The following is a 16488-nucleotide window of genomic DNA, read 5'->3' as shown; positions in this document are numbered from 1 at the left end:
GCTCCAGGGTGTATACCTCCCACTTCCTGCTATAAGACTTCTGCCTAGTCAGAAGTAAGGACCTAGTTCCTTGCTGGGATCTCTAGTCCTGGTATTTTTTCCTTTTTAAATTAACTTTTCTTTTCTTTTTTTCTGTTCCGGTGTCAGTGGTTCAGGTGTTCAAGGCGGCCATGTGGTCTTCTGTGCATACATTCACCAAGTTTTACAAGGTGGATGTACTCGCATCTGCGGACGCTGCTTTCAGCCGCAAAGTTTTGCAGGCTGCTGTTGCAGAGGTTCCTGCCTCTTGAGGGTGTATTCTTTCTGGTTGGTGAGCTTCAGTTGTTCCTGGTTAAGCTCCTGGTTTACCTGGTTGGCTAAGTTTAGCCCTTTTTGGGGATCATGTGCATTGCTGTGTTTTTCCCGCCCCTCATGTTGACACTGCTTTGGGACATCCCAAGGGTCAAATAAGATATGGAGCTGTGTCCACAATGATCGAAAGAGAAAACTGGATCTTTGTCTTACCATAAAATCTTTTTCTCTGATATTCATTGGCAGACACAGCACCCCACCCCTCTGTTGGGTTGGGTTATGTATTCTTCTGACACTGCTTGTTACAAACTGAAGTCCTATAGCTGGACGTGGGAGGTATTCCCCCTGGGGCTGTCCTATGGGCGTAGTCAAATTTGTTTCCACCTAGTCCTACTCCTATGTAGAGCAGCATAACCCAAGGGTCAAAGAAGATATGGAGCTGTGTCCATCATTGAACATCAGAGAAAAGGATTTTACAGTAAGACAAAAATCCATTTTTTTATTTTTTTTCGGTAGTGTGTAGCAATTTGTCCTAAAACGTAACTTTTTTTGGATGATTACACTCATCGGTGTGTTTTTTATACTGCAACTATAAAAATAACATACAACATATGATGTTGCCTAGGTTCTGACATAAAGGGAGACACATCTCAGGAATACTGTTTATCGGGTTCCATCATACAACAATATACCATCAAGAATGAATACATGACCATCAACCATCATTTTTGTGATGTTGTTAAGCAGTGAAGTGTTTTAGTGATAATTGTTTTCTTTATTAACAGCCCTCACCTCACAGTGTTCATGGGATTTACTGCAGTCCAGCAGATGGAAACCCCATATTATTGACTGCAGGATCTGACATGAAAATTAGGTAAGCATTAGTTTAAGGACCATTTATTTAAAATATTTGAATTTTTGACATCAAGTACATGTAAAATAAAAAGAAAATACAATATAAGATAAAATGGGAACATGAAAGGCAAGTTAAGTGGAATGTCAATTTAGTTTGTGCAGAAGAGCTAATTTAGTTTCCCCTTAATGTGATACATTGGATGAATAAGTTGTTGGTTTGATACAATGACAGTGTAATCAATGTATAAATGTGGCAAAACCAATCAGGTTTATGCCAGTATTCCACCCCCTCACCGTGATCAACCAGTGACCTACATGGGATTGGATTGCTCTAAAATTGACTTTACCTCTACTGGCATCAAATAAAGACCATCACATACAACAGGGTCTGATAAGTATCACTGCACAATATGTCTTTTATGGATGTTGAAATATAAACCAGTGTTTTTCAACCTTTTTTCAGTCAAGGCACCCTTTACAATTCTGCACAATCTCGAGACACCCCATTCTAAAATTAAAAAAAACGAATTAATAGCCTTACCTAACGCAGCCACACCCATATGTGTAGGACACCCAACTTTAGAGGTGATTTATTGTTCCAAAGCAAACAACTTTGCACACTGGTACTGACTAGTATGCCTATGTTTCACTTCTCCCTCAGTTTCTGTCCCTCAATTAGCTAATGTGACTCCAGTGCTGATAGAGAGGGGCAGGGGAAGAGCAAACAAGGGTGCTATTGCAGGAGCCCAACGTTTTTCTGATCAACCGATGATGTCATTGGTTGTTAGGACACTGGTGGCTAGAAGGTTGTAATGGTGCACAATGAAAACCTGTGACTTTATGTAACTAATAGGCTTCAACCACCTGCTGGCTTGTATCCAATTTTAGGCAGTTTCTAGGCATTTTTCCAAGGCACCCTTGAAGACACCAGAAGGCACCCTGGTTGAAAAAGGCTGATATAGACTATGATGTGATCACAGGAATTATATGGGCTTCCTATGTTACACTGCCTATGCCTATGTTGCACTTCCTATGTTACACTGCCTGTGCCTATGTTACACTTCCTATGTTACACTGTCTATGCCTATGTTACACTTCCTATGTTATACTGCCTGTGCCTATGTTACACTTCCTATGTTACACTGTTGGGGGTCACTCGCCAGTAGAGTCTCCATGAACGTGATTTGTTTAAACGTGTTACACTTCCTATGTTATACTGCCTGTGCCTATGTTACACTTCCTATGTTACACTGTTGGGGTCACTCGCCAGTAGAGTCTCCATAAACGTGATTTGGATAAGCTCATTTAATGTTGTTTTGATACACCATCCACAGTGTGAGGGAGGTTTTCAAAGTGCTTATTGACAATTCCTAGCATGGTTATGCAGGTATGAACTTTTGCTAACCCAGTAGGCAGAGTTTGACTTCTATACATAGCATTGATAAATCCGCCTCCCCTAGACCGCATCTCCTTATGCTATACAGTAGATATAACCAACACATTACTGCTGAATACTTCTGTGAGCTGTATCCATCAATACCATACCTTGGATTTTTGTCATTTTTCTTTTACATCCAACGAAACTGTGGTCTCTATCGTGCCTTTACAACATCTACATAAAGATTATACTGGAGCAACCTATGTATGGATCACTAGGTCACTTTGTCCCCACCTGTTAATATTACATTTATCAGTGGAATAATACATTTATATATTTATGGTCACTGGTTGTTATGAGTGAGGTGGATATCTGTGTGTTTTTACAGTATGAGTGAGATTGTGTGGTACCATTTTTTTGTACTCGGATATATGTTTGATATCATAACCTTGTCTCTAGTTAGCCCAGTGAGTTCGAGCATTATCTTTTTTTGACACCTATGCAAGAGGGGGGGGGGGGGGGGGGGTTGAGCAGAATCAGGTCTTTTATTCTCAGCTATTGTGCAGTGTATAAACTATATCAGACAAGGGTACGTGCCTTCCTGTATCAGACAAGGGTACTCGCTTAAAAGAAACACTGGTGTTGGTGTAATATTGAAAGAACCGTGTAAATTGGTTGGGAAGATCTGAATGCTCTGTCCTTTCCAAAAGATCGGTCAACAAGAAAGTGTCTGCACATGTTGAGAGTGCCTACAGAGATATAATGCAACCATATTTAGCCAGATTAAGCAACAACCATATATGTGGGCACTGAAAGGTGTTACTGTACTTTTATTAGGACTGTTAATTCAATTGTCAGTATAATGATAAACAACCAGGGCCAGTACAATTCTGCAGAAGGCTGTTGCCACCCACATTCTTGTCATGGTCATAGCGAACAATAATTGTGCCCAAATCCATCTCCATGTATTTGCTCAGGAGAGAATTATGGCTGTGTGCAAAAACATCTGAGCTCTAGAGATATGTCTGATCATAGGCTGTTGGTCTGAATCTGAAGTGTGTAATTAAACTGATGATTTTTTATAGGCAGGAAACCAGCATGCTATACTGGCTCCCTACCCAATATAAAATTGGACTTTATTTCTCTTTCGTTCATTGACAGACACAGCTCCTGATTTTCATAAACATTGGGTTATACAGGAGTAGGACATTAGGCAGAAAAATAATCTGGCTATGCCTATGGGCAGTCCCAGGGGGAATACTTCTGCTATAGGTACTTTTTTTTCAGCCTAGTCAGGAGTAAGGACCTAGTTCCTTGCTGGGATCTCTGGTCCTGGCAAATGTATTCTTTTTAGATAGAATTTTTTTCTCCTGGATTTGTCCTGTGAGATCTACTATCAACTGTCGGACTTGGCGATTGGCTGGATAATCTAGATCCAGTGGTCACCTCAGTCTGGCCAGTGAGCGTGAGCAGACCTCAGCTCTGCGCTAGGTCAGCCGCAACATAGCCCCACTGGATGGGGGTTGGCCTGCGAGTTAAACGCCTCTTGAGGTTGCATACGACTGGGTCCCTGCCCGAGTCACAGCGTGCCTCCTGATCGACAGCCCCCCATTTCGATGGAGAGGGGTTCTTTCTTGAGAGGTCCCACCTGGTTCCTGGTATGGTGAGTAGCTTTTCCCCCTCTCTCCCTGGAGGGTTTTGGGGTGGCGTGGGCCCCAACTTGGGATGGTCGGACCCTCCGGTTCCCCTCCTTCCCGCCAGGCACCCCTCTTTCATCTGGCCCCATTCTACCCCCCTCCACTTATGCTGATGCTGTTTGGGTGGTCTGGGGTGGGGGCAGGGAGCTCAGAGCTTTGTGTCCCTGCTGGAGGTAGCTTTCGGGCGATGGGCTAGCAAAAAGCGCCCCCCGCCTTCCCCTGCCTTATCTGTCTCATCAGATCCTGAATCTGATTTGGCCCATCGCGGATGTGGGTCACCCTGCTGGGTCTGCAACCACACGCCCGGAATCCTCTAAAAGTGAGGATGATTCCTCCACCCACGCACAAAAAGGCGCTGGTGGAAGCACTGATTATATCTGTGCGTGAGACCTTGAAGATGGAGGACGCAGCTGTGACACAGGCACAGGGTGGCAGCTTGGCTGTTGAACGCAATTTGCTGAAGGATAGGGGTTTATCTGGGTCGGTGAATCCTACGCTGTTAAAAGCTGTGAAATCGACTTCTAGAAAGATCTACCATCAAACGTGGAAGACGTACATTGCGTGGTGTGAGTCTCTTGAGGTTCATCCTCGCTCCTTCTCGTGGCTCGAATCTTGACCTTCCTTCAACAGAGGGTTGAACAGAAATTGGCCTTGAGTACCATTAAGGGCCACGTGTCAGCTTTGGCAGTCTTCTTCCAACGGCCCTTGGCCACACACTCTCTGGTGCGTACCTTTCTTTAGGGTGTCCAACATTTGGTTCCTCCAGTGCGGTCTCGGTTGCTGCCTTGGGACCTCAATTTGGTGCTTTCGGTCCTCCAGAAGCCACCCTTTGAGAAACTTTGGGAGATTCCCTTGCTTACACTGTTTCAGAAGGTGGCTTTGTTGGTTGCTATTACCTCCTGCGGGCAGTGTGTCGGAACTGGCGGCGTTATCCTGTCATTCACCTTACCTGGTGATTCACAGAGATAAGGTGGTTCTTCACCCTGTCTGTCGTTCCTCCCAAAGGTTGTCTCTGATTTTCATTTGAATAAAGACATTGTGTTGCCTTCCCTGTGTCCCTAAACATCCGAAGGAAATTGCCTTGCATGCCCTAAATGTGGTCGGGGCGTTTAGGGTGTACCTGGCAGCTATGGAGTCTTTCAGGAAATCAGACTCACTATTTGTGCTCACGGATTTGGCCTCGGAAAGGGTTGTCCGCTTCCTCTGTGACCATTTCCAGATGGATCAGACAGATGGTGATTCTGGGAATATACCATCAAGGGTCAGGCTCCTCCTGTCGCTGTTAAGGCGCACTCTGTTTGGGTGCTTAGTGCCTCCCGGGCCTTCCGTCATCAGATGTCAGTGACGCAGGTTTGCAAGGCGGCCACCTGGTCGTCGGTGCACACTTTCACAAAGTTTTATAAAGTGGATGTGTTGGCATCTGCGGATGCTTCTTTTGGCTTCAAGGTTTTGCAGACTGCGGTTTAGAGGACCTGATCCTCTTCAAGGGTGTATTGTTTTTTTTCAGATGGGCTCTAGTTGTTTTGGTTGAGCTCCTGTTGCCTGGCTACTGTTTAGCCTTGGGAATTTTTTTGCTGTTCCAGCCCCTCGTGTTTAACACTGCTTTGGGACGTCCCAATGGTTATGAAGATCAGACGCTGTGTCCATCAATGAAGGAAAGAGAAAACTGGATTTTTGACTTACCATAAAATCCATTTCTCTGATGTTCATTGACAGACACAGCACCCACCCCTCTGTGGGATTATAATTCTTCTGACATTGCTTGTAACTAAAGTGAGTACCTATAGCAGGGAGAGGGAGTATACCCCCTGGGACTGCCCATAGGCGTAGCCAGATTCTTTTTCTGCCTAGTGTCCTACTCCAATGGTTATAAAGAAACAGGAGCTGTGTCAGTCAATGAACATCAGAGAAATGGATTTTACGGTAAGTCAAAAATCCCATTATTTCAATTAAAATGCATATGGAAAAGCTTTAGAAGCTTACCATGAAGATGAAATTAGTTAAATAAACAAACCATTTGTGCAGGCACATAAATAGACATAGTGAGGCTAAAGGAGCTGAGATTGTTCACAATAAATTAATTTGAATGGTCCCATTGCAGAAAATAGGGTGCGACTTGTCATGTGATTTTGAACTGTCAAATCACATGACAAATTAAAACCTTCTGCATGAAGCCCTGCAGCCCCCTAAATACATATCTGAGCCCAATCTCGATACAGCCATGTGCACCAAAACCTAAGGCTCTCTCTGCTTTGGCTCCCTCCTTTCTCATTGGCTCAGATATAGCAGCAGGAGCTATTGGCTCCTGTTGCCAGTAATTGCAGCCAGTGACAAGGGAGCAGGAGCAGGGCTCGGGAGCAAGCACACACGAGTGCCCCCATAGCAAGCAGCTTGCTATAGAGACACTCAGCGGGGGGAGGTGCCAGGTGTGTCAACAGGGGACCCAAGGAGGATCAGGGCTGCTCTGTGCAAAACCATTATATAGAAGTGGTAAGTAAAACATGTTTGTTATTTAAAAAAAAAAAACAACAACAACCTGTTGGCTATGCTTCTAAATTTCAGATAAACTTGAGTTCTTTCTGCCAAATGATCTGCTTTGTGAAGTGCTCTGTATGCCAAAAGATCTGCCCCTTCCAACACCATCATATGCATACACACTCGTATCCTATATCAAATGTCACCAACTCTTGTCAGGTCTTGATCCACCTTCAAATATTGCAAATCATGTTGACCCACTATAAAGAGAATTAAAAAAACAAAAATAAAAAAACTATTCAAAAACATTCGAGAATTTATGTCTGGTTTCTGGCAGATTGCAAATGTTTAATGTCACAGGTATTGAGACAGTTAATGGGCACTTCATGAGATAAAAAGCTAGAGTACCTTTTTGCTCCTGAAAAAAAGGACAAAGTCTCTGGTCCCTGCTCCTGAACAAAAAAAAGAAATGCTCATTTTATTTTTATTTAGGATTTCAATGCCCAGTTTCATCATAAACCATGAACCTCACATCCACCAAGTCCTTAGGCGAGTCTTCCTCACAGTGTGGGGTGCCCCGCTTGTAAAAGTGGGGGATGTTTTTTGCTCTTTGTGGCCATCTTGTCCCAGGACATTTCAGACATCTTGGTTTGCAGCCCTGTGTGAGGGTTACAAGCTAGAATGTAGGTTTCTGCCTTTACCCGCGCTTCATGTTTCCAAACTTGCCAACGTCTCTTCAAATAATGGTGAACCACCACGCTGCTCTGGAGCAGCTCCTCTCCCTAAAGGGTCAGAACCATGGTCCTAGAAGGACAGAGGTTCCAGGGTTTTTATTCCAATCGTTTCACCATCCTCAGAGGGAAAGAATTACATTTCAAAGAGTTCAAAGTTTTTGTATGGAATCAATCTGGTCAGACATTGATTCCCTGTGCCCAGGAGATATTCTGACCTTTGCTGACATCTAGAATGTGAACTTCACATTCCCATCTTCTCCACGCACTACCTGCTTTTCTCTGTGAGCACACAACATTACCAATTTGTAGCCCTTGTTTTTGACCTGCCCACTGCACCCTGGGTCTTCAATAAGGCACTTGACCTAATTCTTTCTCTGCTTTAATCTCAGGGCATCCCCATTGTGGGATATCCGGAGACCTTTCTGACAGAACAATTGGCTCAAGCTCTGTCAGCTTTGTCCGATGGATCTACATGGTCCATAGGTTTGGGCCTGTTCCTGGCTCTGTCCTGGAGCCAACCACCCCTACTTTTTTGCATGGGAGTGCTAGACTTTATGGTGACCTCAGTCAAGGCTGTTCCTTATGCCCAATATTACTGCATGCCCTTGCAGCTCAACATTATGGCAGCATGGAACAGACAGGCTATTTCTCTGTACCATTACATCCACCTGACCTCCAAAACCAGGCCTGCCTTGACTTGGTGGATAACTAATCCAGTGCTAGAACTGGAATGGTCTGGAAGGTTCTCACAGTGGATGCCAGTCTGTTGTGCTGGGGAGCAGTCCTCAATGCGCTCTCTGTGCTTGATGATGAAAAAAAAATTCCTTAGGAATATCCTCAACAGGAACTGTACGGTGTTTATTGAGAACAAAAATGTCAGGATTCACTACCGGAATAGCTTAATTCTTCTTAAAATCCTTTTCCACAGGATAAAGTGCATAATCAATCTACGTGTGCATGGAAAAAAGTATTTTCTGACTTAGCCAGTCTCTTAGGGACTTGTTTAGGCTGGGGAGAGTCAGGTGCTGCTAAGCACCGAGTAGTCCATAATGCATCAATTATTGTGTCCACAGTAGGGGGTATTTGGAATGAAGCAATCTTCTATAGCCTTAGCTACAAAATCAGAGTCCTCAATGCTTTGCTTCTTAATAACCTCAATGAAAAAAATCCTATTACTGAATCCTGAACAGGGGGAATAGAGGACATGTAGCGTTTTTGCCTCTGGAAACTGAAAGTTCTAGAAGTGTTGAGAGTTTTCCAAAGAATTCAGACATAGTAGCAGGGAAATCTGCTTTTCTCAGACAGGTCACATGTTATTTTCCTAAAAGGGAGCCAGTGTCTGATAATGGGATCAGTGTCATATTAGGACGTTGCTCCAGGACCAGACAGCAGCTATCACCCTGAGTAGTGGTTAGTTTCTTTTAGGCCATTTGCAGAATGTATGCTATTTGGCCTTTTTGTCCCAAATCCCCTGTGCCTGTGATCTGCCATTGCTTAGTGGGGGGATCCCCAGTGCGGTACTCACAGGCAGGAGAGGAGAGAGCAGGTAACAGCCAGTGTGAAAGAGGGCATCTACACTGATAATCAGAGCACTGATCGTCAGTGTCCTGATTATCAGTGCAGCCCCAACAGTGCCACCTATCATTGCCCTTCAGTGCTGCCTATCAGTGTCCATCAGTGCCACTTCATCTTCTGCCCTGCTGACCCCATTCTCTGCCCCATTGACCACATATGTGACGCTTGGACGAATCATGTCTCAGGGTCTGATGAGGGAGCCGCAGCTGTTCACTGTGGATGGCTGCAGCTTCCTCGCCAGACCCTGAGACAAGAACGGTATACCGCGGCTGGTGTGGGACAAATTTAGATGGGGAGGGGCCTGATTTTAGTTTTGCCTAAGGCAGCACAAAACCAAAATACACCACTGCACAGATATGGAATGTGGAATAGGTGGGGTTGTGTCCACATCTAGGAGTCGCTATAACCCTGGCATCTTCCATGTTTCTGTAGTTCTATCTCTGTAACTAAAATGTTCCCTCTAAGTTCCCTTGGTTTGTAAGATGATGTGCTAATGCTGCAAGCATTCTGGGAAATTATTCTATTATTGTTGTAACTGATTTCTTTTTTTGACTTTGATCCTCAGATTTTGGAATCTAGCCTGTCCAAAGAGATCATACATAATTGCAGGAAGCGCCAATAATCCGCCATCTGTATCTTATTTCAGCAAGATAATTGAGGGCACAGAAGTTGTTCAGGTAATAGTTTTCTTAAAATACCAAGCTTAAATCTTAATATAAATAGTGGGGTTTTCTTCATTAACCTCTGAGCTTGTTCGACATCCCATTCGAAAGCATTGGTCCATATAATTTTGGCCATATAGTGTATCTAATGTGTGTTCTTTTTTCAGCAAGGGCTGAGGCCTTTTGCAAAATAGAAAAATTGCATAATTGTGAATAATGTATTATCCATACATTAGAAAAAAAGTACACACACCGTATTCAAAATACTAAAAGTGGAATTTACAAAAACTGGAACAGACAGAATCTTGAGCAGATGTGCATTGTGACCAGTCTGCTTAAGCTTGTTCAGTTAAGCTTTGAAAATGAAAGATAGAAGCTGATGCCATTCAAATCAGCTCTAGATTCTGTCTGCTTCCCTCTCAGTATACAAAACCTGTTCAGTTACTGGTATTAAAAATGTTTCCACAGGGGTGCAGCAGAGCTCAGTCTTTATGTCAATATGGTTATTTTACCTTCAAACAATAGGTTGTATCTCTTCTTGCCAATCCATTCTTGTCAGCAGTCTAAAATATATACTTCCTAATCTGCACATGTTAAATTAAAATTCTTTTGTTCATTTTACTTGATAACTTTTACTTATAATTTTTTCTAAATTTACAGATTTGCAAAATGTTCACATACACTATATTACCAAAAGTATTGGGACATCTGCCCAGTCTTAGTCCGTAGGGTTCAATATTGAGTTGCTTCACCCTTTGCAGCTATAACAGCTTCAACTCTTCTGGGAAGGCTGTCCACAAGGTTTAGGAGTGTGTCTATGGGAATGTTTGACCATTCTTCCAGAAGCACATTTGTAAGGTCAGGAACTGATGTTGGATGAGAGGGCCTGGTTTGTAGTTTCCTCTCGAATTCATGCCAAAGGTGTTCTATCAGGTTGAGGTCAGAACTCTGTGCAGGCCAGTCAAGTTCCTCCACCCCAGACTCGCTCATACATTTCTTTATGGACCTTGCTTTGAACACTGGTCTAAATAATTTGGTGGAGGGGGGATTATAGCGTGGAGTTGTTTTTCAGGGGTTGGGCTTGACCCCTTAGTTCTAATGATTTGTACTCTTAAGGTGTCAGCATACTAAGACATTTTGGACAATTTCATGCACCCAACTTTGTGGGAACAGTTTGGGGTTGCCCCTCCTGTTCCAAAATGACTGCTCACTGGTGCACAAAGCAAGGTCCATAAAGACATGGATGAGTGCGTTTGGGGTGGAGGAACTTGACTAGCCTGCAGAGTCCTGACCTCTACCCCATAGAACATCTTTGGGATGAATTAGAGTACAGACTGCGAGCCAGGCCTTCTGTCCAACATCAGTGCCTAACCTCACAAATGCGCTTCTGGAAGAATGGTCAAATATTCCTATAGGCCCACTCCTAAACCTTGTGGACAGTCTTCCCAGAAGATTTGAAGCTACAAAGGTAGGGCCAACTCAATATTGAAATAATTCAGAAGATAGAGCTCCACTGATAGGTGCCGTGGTCAAGGCTTTTCTGCCGAAACGCGCAAGCCCTTGAATTTTTTACTTACTCTTGTATCAATAAAGCTATCATAAGGATTATTGGAGTAGCCGGCTCTATCTTTTGAATTACTGCTTATCGTTTGATGTTGGAGAGGACATCAGAGCCATAGCACCCACTGGTGGATTTCCCTTTCAACCTGCACTGTGGTTGCACTGTTTTGAGTGCTGCACTTGCTTTTTTTCCAACTCAATATTGAACCTTGCGGACTAAGACTTGGGTGCCATTAAAGTTCATGTGCATGTAAAGGCAGGCATTCCAATACTGTTGGTAATATAGTGTAAATTACCCTCTATGTCTAAATTTTTTTCTCACTTTGACTTGTAGGAAATTCAGAGTAAGCATACAGTGGGGCCCAGTGAAGATGCCCCTCGAAGAGGACCTGAGTCACTGCCAGCAGGACATCATGACATTATTACGGACATGGCTACCTTCCAAACCACACAAGGCTTTATAGTAACAGCCTCCAGGGATGGCATTGTGAAAGTGTGGAAGTAAAGTTTAATAAAGCTGGACCCTGTTAAAGCACTATTAGTTACCAGTGACAACTGCTGAGTCCTGCTATGCATGGCTTGAGTTGTAGGCCTCTTGAGCAGGGCTGCCAGTCTAGAATATGTCAGCCAGTGACATAAAATGGCTCTGCAATGAGCCTTCTCCATACAAACTGTTTATAGTATTATTCAGAAAGTCTAAGAGCTTATTACAGATTTTGGAAAATGTTCTCTTCACCTTTATGACCCCTGCATATATTAACAGCTTTCTCATTCCTGTGTGTATACATGCTGTAAACGGTGGATACATGATATTTAAATTGTTTGTTAGTTTATACTTTGAATGCTTGTTTACACAAGTTTGAATGAAAGTATGCATTTTGCACTAATGTTCTCATATTGATATAAAAAAAATACCTGTATACTAAATTTGTGCAGCATCATTTCAGAGAATGTGTACAGAGGGAAGGAAAGGGGAGACATGATTGAAACATTTTAAATACATCAAGGGGGTGAAAGCGGCTAAGATCAAGAACACAGGGACATGACCTCAAACCATTTTACCGAGAGAGTAGTTGATGCTTAGAATAAACATCTAGCTAAGGTAGTGAGTCACCCAACAGTATATATATATATATATATATATATATACAGTATCTCACAAAAGTAAGTACACCCTTCACATTTTTGTAAATATTTTATTATATCTTTTCATGTGACAACACTGAAGAAATGAAACTTTGCTACAATGTAAAGTAGTGAGTGTACAGCTTGTATAACAGTGTAAATTTGCTGCCCCTCAAAATAACTCAACACACAGCCATTAATGTCTAAACCGCTGGCAACAAAAGTAAGTACACCCCTAAGTGAAAATGTCCAAATTGGGCCCAATTAGCCATTTTCCCTCCCCAGTGTCATGTGACTCGATGGTGTTACAAGGTCTCAGGTGTGAATGGGGAGCAGGTGTGTTAAATTTGGTGTTATCGCTCTCACTCTCTCATACTGATCACTGGAAGTTCAACATGGCACCTCATGGCAAAGAGCTCTCTGAGATTCTGAAACAAAGAATTGTTGCTCTACATAAAGATGGCCTAGGCTATAAGAAGATTGCCAAGACCTGAAACTGAGTTGCAGCACGGTGGCCAAGACCATACAGCAGTTTAACAGGACAGGTTCCACTCTGAACAGGCCTCGCCATGGTCGACCAAAGAAGTTGAGTGCATGTACTAAACGTCATATCCAGAGGTTGTCTTTGGGAAATAGACGTATGAGTGCTGCCGGCATTCCTGCAGAGGTTGGGGGGTTGGGAGGTCAGCCTGTCAGTGCTCAGACCATACACCGCACACTGCATCAAATTGGTCTGCATTGCTGTCATCCCAGAAGGAAGTCTCTTCTAAAGATGATGCACAAGAAAGCCCACAAACAGTTTGCTGAAGACAAGAAGACTAAGGATATGGATTACTGGAAATATGTCCTGTGGTCTGATGAGACCAAGATAAACTTATTGGGTTCAGATCGTGTCAAGCGTGTGTGGCAGCAACCAGGTGAGGAGTACAAAGACAAGTGTGTCTTGCCTACGGTCAAGAATGGTGGTGGGATTGTCATGGTCTGAGGCTGCATCAGTGCTGTCGGCATTGGGGAGCTACAGTTCATTGAGGGAACAACATGTACTGAGACATACTGAAGCAGAGCATGATCTCCTCCCTTCGGAGACTGAGCCGCAGGGCAGTATTCCAACATGATAATGACCCCAAACACACCTCCAAGATGACCACTGCCTTGCTAAAGAAGCTGAGGGTAAAGGTGATGGACTGACCAAGCATGTCTCAAGACCTAAACTCTATTGAGCATCTGTGGGGCATCCTCAAACGGTAGGTGGAGGAGCGCAAGGTCTCTAACATCTTCCAGCTCAGTAATGTCGTCATGGAGGAGTGGAAGAGGACTCCAGTGGAAACCTGTGAAGCTCTGGTGAACTCCATGCCCAAGACGGTTAAGACAGTGCTGGAAAATAATGGTGGCCACACAAAATATTGACACTTTGGGCCCAGTTTGGACATTTTAACTTAGGGGTGTACTCACTTTTGTTGCTAGTGGTTTAGACATTAATGGCTGTGTGTTGAGTTATTTTGAGGGGACAGCAAATTTACACTGTTATACAAGCTGTGCACTCACTACTTTACATTGTAGCAAAGTGTCATTTCTTCAGTGTTGTCACATGAAAAGATAAAAATATTTACAAAAATGTGAGGGGTGTACTTACTTCTGGGAGATACTGTGTGTGTGTGTATATATGTATATATATATATATATATATATATATATATGTATATATATATATATATATATATATATATATATATATAAGAAATTGGGAAGACTGGATAGATCACTTGGTCTTCTTTTTTTTTTTTTTTTCTGACATTATTCTATGTTTCTGTCTTTTTGAGGAGAAAAATTCAAAACAATTATTGATATTAAAATAAAAATTTGCGCTGAGGTATTTGCCTATATCTGGATAAGGCAGCAGTTGTGATACCAATAGCTAAATAACAAAAAATACCAAAAAGCAGTGATAAATCCAAAAGATAGTACTGTGAAACAATAACTACCACACATAAATTAAAATTAAATAAAGTGCGACCAAACAATTAGTGCTCAATAAACATACATAGTTACATAGTTAGTCAGGTCCATCTGGTTCAACCAAAAAAAAAAAAAAAACAGTTCTGAAAACCCAACCATACAATCCCATATACACAATCCTATACCCGCAGTTGATCCAGAGGAAGGCGAAAAAAAACCCAGCAAAGCATGATGCAATTTGCTACAGCAGGGGAAAAAACTCCTCCCTGATCCCCGAGAGGCAATCGGATATTCCCTGGATCAACTTTACCTAAAAAAAAAAATGTTTAGTACCCATTTATATTATGTACATCTAGGAAAGAATCCAGGCCTTTTTTAAAGCAATCTAGTGAGCTAGCCAGAACCACCTCTGGAGGTAGTCTATTCCACATTTTCACAGATCTTACGGTGAAGAAACCTTTCCGTATTTGGAGACTAAATCTGTTTTCCTCTAGATGTAAAGAGTGCCCCCTTGTCCTCTGTGTTGACCTTAAAGTGAAGAACTCAAGTTCACTATATGGACCCCTTATGTATTTATACATGTTTATCATATCCCCCCCTTAATCTCCTCTTCTCAAGAGAGAATACATTCAGTTCCTCTAATCTTTTCTCATAGCTGAGGTCCTCCATGCCTCTTATCAGTTTGGTTGCCCTTCTCTGCACTTTCTCCAGTTCCCCGATATCCTTTTTAAGAACTAGTGTCCAAAACTGAACTGCATATTCCAGATGAGGTCTTTCTAATGATCTGTACAGGGGTAAAATGATATCTCTCTCTCTGGAGTCCATGTCTCTGTTAATGCAAGAAAGGACTTTGCTTGCTTTGGAAACAGCAGCTTGGCATTGCATGCTATTATTAAGCTTATGATCTACCAGAACACCCAGATCCTTCTCCGCTATGGATTCCCTTAGTTCTACTCCTCCTAGTATGTATGATGCATGCATATTCTTAGCCCTCAAGTGCAAAACTTTACATTTATCAACATTAAACCTCATTTGCCACATAGTTGCCCAATGAAACAGTGCATTGAGGTCAGCTTGTAAGTTGGAGACATCCTGTAAAGAAGTTTTCTCTATCGCTCATTGACAGACGTAGTCTTCTTGATTCTCAAGAGCTGGGTTATGTTGTCTCCGCAGGAGTAGGACTAGGCAGAATGACAAAACGTTCTGGCTCCACCCTAGGGGCAGTCCCTGAGGGTATATCCTCCCTCTCTCTGCTACAGGGAATCAGTTTTTTTCTGTCTAGTCAGGAGTAAGGACCTAAGTTCCTTGCTGGGATCTTTTGGTCCTGGCAAGACTTTTTTTCTTTAAGAAAAAGACATTTTTTAGGTAGTTTTCTCCAGTGTTTTTTTCCTGTGAGATCTTCAAGCAAAAATGCCGGACTGGGCGACACTTGTGGTCACCCCAGCCGGCCTACGAGCGCGCGCAGACCATGGCATTGCGCTTGGTCGGCCGCGACATATTCAAGTAAGTATGCGGGGCCGGGCGACGGGCTGGATGTTCAGATCCAGTGGTCACCCCGGTTTCTGCCTAAGAGCGCGTGCAGACCAGTGCGCTGAGTCGGCCGCGACGGAGTCCCAGTAAAGGGACTGACTTTGCGAGTTAAAAGCTCGCTTGGACGCCAGGTACCAGAGAGTCGAGGCGTCCACAAACCCCCACCCCGGTGGAGAGGGTATTGTGAAGAGAGGGTGCCTGTCGGTTCGGTATGGTGAGTAAACGTTCCCTTTTTTCCTCATTATGAGGCAGTATATATTATGGGCCCCTCCATATATGGTCAGTATATATCTGATACTTACAAGTCCCCCTTGTAATACAGCATGTGTTTGTGGGAAGTGGACTTGGTTCAAGAGCTAACACTCTACCCAGCAGACTGTAACATTACAGCAGACATAAGAGGTATAATCCTACCTTATGTGCAGTGTATCTCTGTAGATCCATATGTCACCTCTTAGCAGAGTGCAGGTGGATGTGCTGGGAAGACGATATCGGCGGTCCGCCGCCATTTTGCCGTAGACCGAATGCATGTATGTCCTCAGGTCACGCCGGCCGCCATGTTTTTGGAGTCTTATGTTTCTTCTATGGGGGCGGCCATGTTTTGTGAGCCCAGCTACCTCGTGGAGGGCTGGGAACGCCGGAAGGCGTAC

The 16488-nt window shown here is 43.3% G+C and overlaps 1 protein-coding gene across 1 annotated transcript in view; it reads left to right on the top strand.

Annotated features, from left to right (window-relative positions):
• PIK3R4 (phosphoinositide-3-kinase regulatory subunit 4) overlaps nucleotides 1-12015 on the top strand; it is a 107777-nt gene extending 95762 nt beyond the window's left edge. The window contains exons 18-20 of the mRNA XM_082258059.1: nucleotides 1077-1165; nucleotides 9571-9682; nucleotides 11562-12015. Of these exons, the coding sequence (XP_082114185.1) occupies nucleotides 1077-1165; nucleotides 9571-9682; nucleotides 11562-11732 (372 nt within the window). The 3' untranslated portion in view covers nucleotides 11733-12015. The remainder of the gene's footprint in view (nucleotides 1-1076; nucleotides 1166-9570; nucleotides 9683-11561) is intronic.
• Nucleotides 12016-16488: the final 4473 nt, after the last annotated feature.

The sequence above is a fragment of the Pelophylax lessonae genome (assembly GCF_965119305.1).
Source record: "Pelophylax lessonae genome assembly, chromosome: 5".
Lineage (NCBI taxonomy): Eukaryota > Metazoa > Chordata > Amphibia > Anura > Ranidae > Pelophylax > Pelophylax lessonae.
Note: the sequence above shows the minus strand (reverse complement) of the source record. Positions and strands in the feature narration are given on the sequence as shown.